Source organism: Vigna radiata, chromosome 7 (genome assembly GCF_000741045.1).
Source record: "Vigna radiata var. radiata cultivar VC1973A chromosome 7, Vradiata_ver6, whole genome shotgun sequence".
Lineage (NCBI taxonomy): Eukaryota > Viridiplantae > Streptophyta > Magnoliopsida > Fabales > Fabaceae > Vigna > Vigna radiata.
The window spans coordinates 5047803-5059527 of record NC_028357.1 but is presented as its reverse complement, the minus strand read 5'-3'; the positions used below and the strand labels follow the sequence as shown (position 1 = coordinate 5059527).

Genomic DNA, 11725 nt, shown 5'->3' with positions numbered 1-11725 from the left:
TTCTTAGTTTCCTTTTTCTAATTCTCTTATCTATAAAGATTATTATTGATCTAATATAAGTTTTCGTTAACAGGATATACTAAGAGGAAGAAAAACTAATACAAGAATAACACAACGAAGGAAAGGAAATTTATAAATCTATAAATAATATAATTAAAACCATCAAGAAAAGCAACCTTCTAAAGGTCAACTATAAAAACTAACCAACACTAGTACAGTTAAAGAAATAGACCTCGATTATTTTCTGTCATAGACATCGGTTTGAAAACCAAAGTATATACGAACGAGGTAAAAGGTAAGTAAGATTTAACTTAGTTATCTTTAACTCAAACAGTATCTACGATTCTACTCGGTTCTAAAGAACCGAGGCAGTATCAGTTTCCACCTACCCTAATTGCCTCCACCACCACGGACCTCCCTCTCTAATCCCTTCATCGCCGACAAACAGCCCCAAGAAAAAAAAAAAGAACCTTCTTTTCACAATCCAGCTCCAAACCTTGGTACCTTAGAGAGGTGAATCCCTACTTCAATTCTACAGCAAAAAAACAAAACTTCAAAATCAAACAAAGATCGAAAGCTACACCAAACATACTTGCCCCTCTCCAAAGCTTCAAACTTTTGTTGATTCAGATCAAGTCTAGCCAAACCCAATCACATGCATCAATCAGAAAACAAAGGAGAGGGGCGATGGAGGAAGAGTGGAGGAGGGAGGAGGGGTTGGCGGTGGTTGATGAAAAGAACATACCGGTGGACATTAGGGTGCACAATGAACCAGAAGAAGAACGCGAGCACGACGATGATGATGAGCACGGTGGTGAGGATCTTGCACCCACAGCAATAGCTCAGGCACTCGCACCCACCTCCGCCACTGGACAGACGATGGTAGGACTTCGGCGGCGGAATGGAGGGACCGTAGTAAGCGTCGTTTAGTTGCGACATTGAGAACCGTAGAGAGAGAAATACAAAAAGGTTTGAACTTTTGGCACCTGGCAGTGAACTGACACGATGGGGGCACCTGGTAGTGGGAACTAAGACGAAGGGGGCGGTGGTGCAGTGGCGTGGTGTGGCGGCGAAGCAAAGAGCAGTGGCGTGGTGTGGCGGCGAAGCATAGAGAAGAGAGGTTTCGCGAGGTTTGGCGCAGAGACTTGGGAAGAAGAATAGTGAAAGTGAATAGACTTTTGAATTTTATCAGTGGATATAGGCATCGGTTACAATAAAACCGAAGCATAAATGTGATACGACTTCGTTTAATCTGCAATCGATGCAGTATCTTTCCTCGAAAAAGCAAATATTATTATTTTAAGTGGTCAACATAGTTTTCTGCCTCGGTCTTTTAATTAACCGAGGTAGTATACCCTTTTAGACAGGGGGTTCAAAAGAATCGAGGCATATAATGTCTCTAAAATAACAATTCTGCCACCGCGTTTTTATGTCTCGGACAATCAGTAATCTCAGCAAGAAAAGCGAGGATACAAACTCGAAAGGACAATCTCATGAAACAAAATTGTGGATACATGGAATACTTTTGATTGGACAAGTAGAAAGCTCGAAAAGAGACAAGCTTGACAGACATGAAAGCTCGGCAAGAGACAAGCTTGACAGACATGCAAGCTCACCAAGAGACAACCAGCAAGCAAAGCATATAAGCTCGGCCTACTAGAAATTCAACACATAGTTAACCATTTTTGTACATGCTTGGGAAGAAAAATGTTGACACAAGTTCGGTAGGAGACAATCTCAGCAAGCTCGACAACATAAAAATGGATAAAAGCTTGTGCCATATAAAACATAAACTCAACCCACCATAAATTCTACTATACTTTTCCGCACATAGGTTTGTTTGTGATTTACTTATTCCCAAATTTTACCTCATTCTTTAAAGAAAATGCTTTTCTCATGTTAATATGAAATATGCATCTGACATTTCAAAAAGTTTTCCTTTTCGAAGAAACTATTCTGATCGAGACTTCGTTTAGTTTTGTGTACATTGTTTTTGCAATTGTAATTAACCATTTTGAGTGATATATAGAGGTTTAGAAGCGTTTTTGTGCATAGTTTGCATATCTGTTTTGGTAATTTATTTTTGGCAAATTGTTGACCACAATACAAAAGTACATAAATTGTTTACGAATTTATAAACCAAATTCAAATTGAAAATCGAAGCAACACTAGTTGTTTGGAACCTATTCTCTTACTTTATATATACATTTGTGGACAATTGGTGTTGCAAAATTAACGGGTTGTATTTACTATTCATTATGTCTATTGTGCATAAACAATGTCGCTTTATAGCTTAATTGGATCTTGAGAGGAAAAATTGAAATATCATTGCTCAAGTGATGAGGCTATGGTTCATTAAAGATTATACTAAAAGAAAACTTCCATTTTCAATGGAGATTGTACTCCAAGATAAAGAGGATATTGCAACACAATTTTTTTACATAATATTTACTCTTTAATATTGCTATAACTTATAATATCATTTTTTGATCAAGACTGCATTTTGTTTTGTCACCATTTTTATTGATCACAATACTCAAATCATGTAAGAACTCTTTTTCGCTATCCCGAAATCCAATATCTTGGTAGATCGCGAAGCGACCAAGTTCTTTACTTTGTCCCAAACATTAGTCGTGGATACAAGCTTGGAAGAAGAAACATCGCCACAAGCTTAACAAGAGACAAACAACAAGCTCGACAGGAGAAAAGCTCTACAAACGATCAAAACATTTAATCTTGTACAAAATAAGTGTTTTTTTCCTTGAATACTTTGCTCTCTTTATCTATGTAGGAAATGACAACACCTAGCTTAACTTAGAAGCTCTACACAAAATTCAAAAGACGTTGAGAGCTAATAAAACACTCTTAGAATGTTTCATCAAAGCTTCTTATATAGGAAGACCCGAGTATGACCAAATTACTAGAAAAGTCTATAAAGTCTATCAGGATTTCAACTCAGTCTCCGACGATCATCTATCAAAGAAAGCTTATATAAATAAGTTCAACTGAAGATAATAAGTTATTGTTGGAGTAGAAAAAAGAATAGGTGAAAAATGAGGAGAGAGAATATCCAAGAAAGGTTTTAGAATACCATCTCTATCTCAATACTCATCGTCTAAATGCTCCTTAATTTAAAAGAGGTTGTTAAAGAAGATACTCATCGTCTACATTGTCCAATGCTTTTCAGTCTAAAGGAACAACCTCACTAGTTAGTAGATTACACTTCAATATACTTATTCTCTCTTAGAGAGTTACCAAAGTTCGTAACTAAACAAGATTTTAGATTGTATTGTACTAACAATGTATCCTCTCATTGAGAGCTTTTAATCTGTATCTTGTAATAATCCCACCACGAATTTGTTGTAACTTCTAGAAAGAATTAAAACACTTGTAACCAAGAGTGGGTCATACTTAGAAGCTAGGAGTGATGAACAATACTTGCAACCAGGAGTGAGTTATAATTTGATACTAGGAGTGGTGGAGAATACTCAACTAGATAATTGTCTATGGATGCCAAAGTGGCGAATAATACTCAACAACCAAAAGTGGGTACTCGGTCTAGACATGTTGTCTGGGGATAGATCTAGGAGTGGCTGAATTCAGACTAGTCACTGCTTTTTCAAAATAGGATTCATCATTGGTTATCTAAAGATTATTGTTCAATTAACTATTGTCTTAGATTTTCAAATTAATCAATGTAAATTCTCAATGAAAATGTTGGCGTTCTCACTTTTAACCAAAGTACATTCTCAATTAAAAGCAAGAGCTTTGTAGATTAGTCATAGTAAATTTAACCAAAGTACATTCTCAATTAAATATTATTATGCTTAATAATGTTTATTCTTTTACCTCTTATATCAAGTAAAAAACTAATTAACCAAAGTACATTCTTGATACATTCTTGTTAAAGTTTTTACCACTAATTAATCAAAGTACATTCTCAATTATTGGCAAAAACTCATTCAATCATATGAAAGCTTCTAAATTTAATCAAAGTAAATTCTCAATTAAAATTAAAAACCCCTGGACTCTTATGATTGATATGTTACGTATTTCACACCATGCTAAATTTCTATAGTGTAAAGATCATTACTTTTACTTGATTAAGAAGCAAAAGACATAGATAAAAATAAATCACAACAAGAATTAAAAGAACAAATAAATTTATTTATCTAACCTCAGAATCCAATTAAGAAATTACAGCACAATCAACCTCATAGGCTTAACACTCCACGGAATGATGAAATAACATGAAAATAGAAGAAGAGAGGGTGGAGAACATGAGAGAAGAAAGGGAGGACGAAAATTGAACCCCTAGAAGGGTTCCTAAGCTCCCCTAATGTGTTCCCTAAGTCTTTTTATATAGAAATTGGATTGGGCTTTGTTTTAGGCTTTTCTATTGTTGTAATCTTCTTTATGATAATGTAATCTCCTCTAATTATCTTCTAAATAATTCAATATCTTCAAAATATATTTGATTGTTGTGGATATCTAAAAATATTTGAGAAGATATATGCTAGATTAAAAAAGATTTGGTAAATATTATCTTTTGATATTTATTGATATAGTTAAATAAGGTAATTATTTAACAATATCAAATAAAATATCTTAAGATAAGTTTTTCCCAAATTATCTTTAATCATAAACATTTATCAATTATCAAAGCCCTTTTGGTAGAAAAAAAATAGAGAAAACTGCAAGATCCAATTTTTGTTGCTTGTTCCCTCCTTTTAGCGTAGCCAAATTTCTTCACTTTTTCATGCTATTTTTAGATTGACTTCTTGTGGTCTTGATTATTTCCTATTTTTGGATCTTTAAGGTGTCATGAAACTTTAACCAATTTATTTTCACAACTCAATGAGTTCAACTCAGCTGCAGCTACACCAACACACGTCGAAATATCCAAAAAAAAATTATGCAATTGAAAAGTTATTTTTAACATGTTTTTGTATATCATGCTAAATAAACCCAATTATAACAAATCCTAATTAAAAATATTCTATTAAAGTACAAAAACCAATTAAGAATCCAATGTTAAAGGCTAAATGAGGACATATGCAGTCATGACTAGGGGACTAGGAGGGGTGATAATATTTGCAACTAAGAGTGGGTTAAATTTGTTGTAATCTTTGATAAGATTAATGGATCACTTTAGAAGTTCTTAAGGGAGAACTGGACGTAACTCAGATTGAGTGAACCAATGTAAAAATTATACTTTATTATTTTACTTTTAAGCTTTTATAAAGTCTTTTGAAACACCAATGTTTGAAAGTATTCTTATTTACCTATCTTATGAAACCATTGTCAAAATACTTTACACATTTATATACTTTCGTTACAAGTCATTAGATGTTGCTTTGCGAACATGTTTTAAAAAACACTATTCAACTCCCCTATAGTGTTTTCCTGTGTATTTCAAGGATCATGGCCTCCTAATGATGCATCACAAGCAAAGATATATGACGATGACATCATTAGGACACAATGTAAGGTGGACGTCGTTGGTGGAAAAAATAAAGGACGAGTATATGGGACATAACAACTTGTTGTCCATTACATTGTTGGAAGAGGTACATTGAAGCACCAATCATCTACATCTAGCAATGGTGACCAGGGTTATGATGAGTTGAGACGGGAACTACAAGCTCGTGACCAAGCTTATGATGATCTTAAATAATGATTTAAAAATCTCATAAATTTGGTCACGAGGTTCTTGCCTCCAGATGCACAACCTATGGTCCAACAATCTCAGTTTACCCCAAAATTGTCCCAACAGCAACACTCCCCATTACCGTCCATCCTACTCCGGCCACCTCTCCAACAGTAGCAGGATGAAGACGAAGAAGGAATTTTGATGACTATGATGGTTATCAGGAACTTTGTTAATTTTTGTATATATTTTGTTTAAAATCACTTTTACTTTTGTATTATTGACATTATAATTATGTTTTAATGATATGGACTTCATTGTCATCACTACATTAGTTGATTGATGTTTGGATATATCTAGATTTTGTGATTTTGATTGCCTATAATTATGTCCAGGTTGAATATACTGGAAAGCAAATGTTGCCTATACTGTACTTGAACCTGTTTTTGCATATTATTGACGGGTCACTGGTGGATATATTCACCGATAATTACTGGCTATCATAATCTGTCGGTAATTTTTTATGGCAAGGGCATTATCAATGAATTTTAGCCTGTTGGTAATCCATTGGAAAATGTGTAATCTGACAGATTTTGGTTGTTACCACGGTATATATCCGCTGATAATTCCAGGTTTTTTGTAGTGTAAATATTTCTTTTTGACTTCTATGAAAGTCACGAAAATCCAATGTTGGGTGTCGATACATGGCCTTTTGTTGGAATATTGGTAGTCAAAGGCAATTTTCTCAATTGTACACGGCGTTGACACACCCTTATCTTTATATGATTACACTAAGAATAAGTCTTAGGTTTCTTTTCACATCTCTTCTTTGATATTGATTTGTTGTCTAATTTGCCCAATTAAAATTTGGTGAAAAGGCCAGGGTTTGCGTTTATCATTGATATGGAGTATGAGAAACCTCCTATGTTTTTTGTTCAAATCATAAAACGATTAGTCATGATGTATCTAATTGTAGGTGATTACAATAAGATGCCAAAATAATTTATGGTGAGGAAAAGATAGTTGTCACAAAAATACGACAATTTTATCATCATAATGTGATTGGTGCCCAAGATGGGAATAAGAGCTCTTTAGGTTCGATTTTAAAGCATGTGGAGGTTATTGAGCAGTCTTTTATGGAGCATGTTGTGGAGCCTATTATGGAGCCTTGGTGGAACCTATGGTTTAGTGCCTATGGTGGATCCTATGATTCATGTGGTGGACCCTTAGCCTAAGCCAAATCATTATAACTTTTGTGTTGTGCATGTATCTTTTATTGTTAAGAATCTAGATGTTTCAATTAGTTGTGGTATGTCAAGTGGATTTTGATTCCTTTATTAATATGCTTTTTTTGAAGGATGACACTCTCATTGTCAACAATTTGCAAGATTTACAACACTTAGATTCACCTCATTGTAATTCTGAGGCAATTTTTAATTTTTGATGTCTAAGGAAGCTTATTTTGTGGAAGAATTGAAAATAGTCTCTAAATGAGCTAATATGCTTGATTTGAGGAAAGATTATAATTTTGAGGAGGATGATGAGTCAGTACATACTACAAGTTAATCTGGTCGGGGTAGGCCATAGAAAATTAATACTAAATCTTTTGTGGATTGTGAGCGAATTAATTAATAATAAACCTCTTAATATGCTTAGAAATTTGATTATTAAGGATTAGTTTGCTATTGGTTTAATATTTTTTATCTATGTTTTCATTTAGTTTATTCATAACAAGTATTATTTGCCTATGTGTGTGGTATATTTTTTATCATGTGCTTGGTGTGATCCCTCTATGTTTTTTTATTCTTTTCCTTTTTTTATTAAAATCATCATGTTATGGCTGATGTCTAGCATGAACTTGTTTAAAAATATTACAAATCTTAAAAACTAGTATATGTTAATATAAATTGAAATATTCATTAAGTTTATTATGAGAAACTGTGTTTATGGAAATTGAGAATGAGCATTTAGGAGAAATCGTATTTAGATGGTGTTCAGTGATAAATTACTAGAGTATGATTTTTGATAAATCATTAGTGGATGATTCAATACATAAGGTGATTTATTGATAAATCATATATGGGTGATTCAATATTAAGATCATAAATGAATTATTTATGAAAATTGATTATTTTTGGCAAGGTAAATTTATCTTTTGGTGATACTATACACAAATTATGATTTGAAGTTTTATTAATAACCTAAATCGTATAGATAAAAGTATAAGGTGTAAAAAGTCAATGGGATTTCTACTAACCATGTAGTGAAAAACTTGAGAGGTTTTCAGAAACTATCATATTCATAATCTAAGTTGAGAATGTGTCAACATGACAAGTCACTTGATCACCTAACAAACCATGTGTTAGTACTCAAATATAATATTCTAAAAGTTCTCGATATTTATATAAAAAAAATGTTAAATTCATGAAATAAATGAGAAAAATATTATTGATGAAATGTACTAAAATGATTATTTATTCTATATATTTATTGATTTTAGTTAATTTGTGCATTATTTGTGTTATATTTTGATTTATTAATGATAATATATTTATAGGGAACAAAGAGTTTACAATTATGTTAAAAGTCATACATCATCAAATATAAGATGATTTTACAGTATATAAGTAGGTTCAAATTTTACATACAAACTAATTTTATAAGATTGAGTTTGAAATTTACTTTTATATCAGAATTATGGGATAGAATTATCCTAATAACAAAATTTGTGATTTGTTCCATAACTATCAAACTATTTATTAATGTTTAGTCACACATTTGAAGTATATATGTCTTAATGTGGATGTGGAATGTATTAGAAGTTCTAGATTAATTAAAGACAAGACTAATTTATGCAAAGATTAGATATCTTCAAAATACTAATTTTTTAATAAATTAAACAGGTAAAATAAAGTAGTTTTGAATTTCCTTAATAACCAGCTTGAATTACCGATTTTCGTCAAGTTTTTCAATGGATTTTACGATTTAATTAAAGGAGTTCAGCAAACATTTATGCGGAATAGGTGAGTCGAATCTAGGCGAGTTCAGCAAAGGATTTATTAAACACAGAATATAGCAGTATAAAGCGAAAGCACAGTCACATGCTTCAGATTTAAAGCACAGGTGGGTGTGATTACGTACGGAGAGTTGGAATTGTAAAGTTTTAAGAAAATGTTGAAGGTAGCATATATTTTCATTAGAGCACCAAAGAAAGACGAATAATGTATGTACAAATATGGGGAGTGTAAACTCTGAGGAAATAGTATAGTAACGGAGAAAGAAATGTTAACGGCAGCGAAGTGAAAAAGTTAAACCTAAAAACACCATTTTCAATATATGGTGGATGAAAGGATGAACCAGAGTTAAAAACTCGTGGGTCGTGGCGCCGTCAATGAAAGGATGCACGTAATGTTCTGGTCCGTACCACATGGACACTGTTTAAACCATCAGACACTTGAAAAGCTAGCTCAATCCATCCATAATCCCCAATTCAAAAACAAAACCCAAAAAGCAAAAGAGATATCATTGTGTGGCTGTAGGTTACCACATGCACCAACATGGTAACTGTCCGGCCAATCAATGCTCGACAGCACAACGTTAGAAAAACTGCCATGGTTTTTTCATACCAGAAACCAAAACCGCTTGTCTCCAAACCCCAATGTTACTGATTATGAATGATAATAATAATAGAGTGAGATATGGATATATAGAAAGATAGATAGAGATAATAGCATTAGCATAGCAAACTCGCACTACTACACACTGCGGCTTCTCCTCCATTCTTGTCCCGAAGAAGAAAGATCCGTAAATTAACATTCTCTCCCTCCATTGGCTATAATAGCAAGCTTTTTAAGCATATTTCTGGGGTTTGTTCCCTTTTCCTTGTTTGGGGTTTTCTTGGGAAAAAAAGGGAAAGAAGTAATTAGGTATAATATAATTAAAGCAAAAAAGAAGACAGTAACATGGGAAGGGGTAGGGTTCAGCTGAAGAGAATAGAGAACAAGATCAATCGCCAGGTAACCTTCTCCAAAAGGAGAGCTGGGTTACTCAAGAAAGCACACGAGATCTCTGTGCTCTGTGACGCTGAGGTCGCTTTGATTGTCTTCTCCCACAAAGGAAAGCTCTTTGAATATGCCACTGATTCTTGGTAATACTATATACTATGCATATATCATATATATAATTCATAGATCTCTATATAACCTTCATTCTAGCTCAATTTTTACTGCATATATCGTATAATTTCCATAGATCTCTCTCTTACACACTCTACTTACTTCGTTCCTCTCCAGAGAAGAAGATCTATCAGTATATCACTTTTATTTCTTTACATTCGCTCAAGAATTGTTTGGCCTTTCTTTCTTTTCTTCAAAACTAATTCTTAACTTCCTTTTTCTTTAACTTTTCTGTTAAAGGTTTCGTTTTGGACTCAAAAGCTAGAGGAAAAACTTGTTTTCTCCCTCAAATCTTATTTTCGGGCAGATCAAACAGATTTTTTCTGATGTTGTGCTTGTGCAGAAACAAGGGTGTCTGATTATTATTATTATGAACTATGAACGTTCGTACTTCCCTCAGAGTGTGTCTTTTTAGAATTATGTCCGTTGTATTTATAACTATGTATGTGCATATTTTTCAGTCACCCTAAACCTGGAAAAATTTTATGAACAAGGTAGATTGTTTTTGGTACTTTAGTGGTCTTCTTGGTGTTTATTCAAAGATTCTTCACATATACTACGTTAGAAAACTTATGTGGTACCGGATGATTCAACTTTTTTGTACATGAAATTTTTTTGTTTGAAAAATATCTTGATGTGAGGTGTGTTTACTCTTCTGGAAACTTGGTCAGGAGTGACAGTATTTGGTTACTTGTCAAGCTCATTTTCGACCTCAGGTCCTTTCGGTGCAGGACCTAGAAGAAGCAGTTGCTGTTCCAGCTTTCAATATTTCGTACTTTTCATTTTCCATTTAAGAAAATGATGGCTCTTTGCTTCTTTTGTGATACAGTATGCTGCTTAAAGCTGGTTGATTAACACGTATTTACAGATAGAGCTAGGTGTCAAGTTCATTTTGAAGCTCAAGTCCTTTCACACACACATATCATAACATGGAACCAAGAATGTTGCATGTTTTTCTGTTTAATCTCAGACTAATATTATTCTTTTCCCTTTTCAGTTCATGGGTTCAGTTTCCCAGATCAACCGTGTTAATAAATTACGGAATTCAACTTCTAATTTCTTTCTATTTTCATTCGCTCATACTAGATCTTCATATTTATTATATACCACCTGCCACCACTGAAACGTAACATTCCACATTAGCCAATTCTTTCATTGCATTCATTTTTCTAAAATACAACATCCTTATATTATTGGAATACAACAATGTTAAATAACACAATTTCTTAACTTGTACCGTAAAAACTGGGAAATAAGAATATATATTTCAAATTTAATAGAGCAATATTTTTCTCCTAAAAGTGTAGTAACATTTATTTTCCTTGTTGAATCATCTTTCTTTTTATGTTGAATGGCTTTCTGGTGTTCAAATTTAAGAATTGTAAAGAGGGAAACTGTAAGTATGAAGGGATTATATATATATATATATATATATATATATATATATATATATATATATATATATATATATATATATATATATATATATATATATATCAGTGTACATTCAACATCAGGCTAGAGTGAAAAACATAACAGGCATTTTTTGATAGTTTCTGAGTGAAGAACATGTTTTGTTAGTATTTGTTTTTGTGTAGCTAGTTTTAATTACTAGCTGTTCCTCCTTTATCTTACTAGACTTATATTACTTTTATTTCTAGGACTGTGTGATAATCTTTCGCTGTGTTTTTCTTTTCATTAATTAAGTGATAGTTGAGAGAACTAAATATAATTTTTTTTTTCGTTTTTGACACTTATAAAACAGCATGGAGAAGATACTGGAACGCTATGAAAGGTATGCCTATGCTGAGAGACAACTTGTTGCCAATGATTCCGAATCACAGGTTTGTAATTAGTTCCACAATATATATATATATATATATATATATATATATATATA

The 11725-nt window shown here is 32.7% G+C and overlaps 1 protein-coding gene across 1 annotated transcript in view; it reads left to right on the top strand.

The window, feature by feature from the left end:
- Positions 1 to 9364: 9364 nt before the first annotated feature.
- Positions 9365 to 11725, top strand: part of LOC106767147 (truncated transcription factor CAULIFLOWER A-like) — a 5234-nt gene continuing 2873 nt past the window's right edge. The window contains exons 1-2 of the mRNA XM_014651982.2: positions 9365 to 9797; positions 11591 to 11669. Of these exons, the coding sequence (XP_014507468.1) occupies positions 9613 to 9797; positions 11591 to 11669 (264 nt within the window). The 5' untranslated portion in view covers positions 9365 to 9612. The remainder of the gene's footprint in view (positions 9798 to 11590; positions 11670 to 11725) is intronic.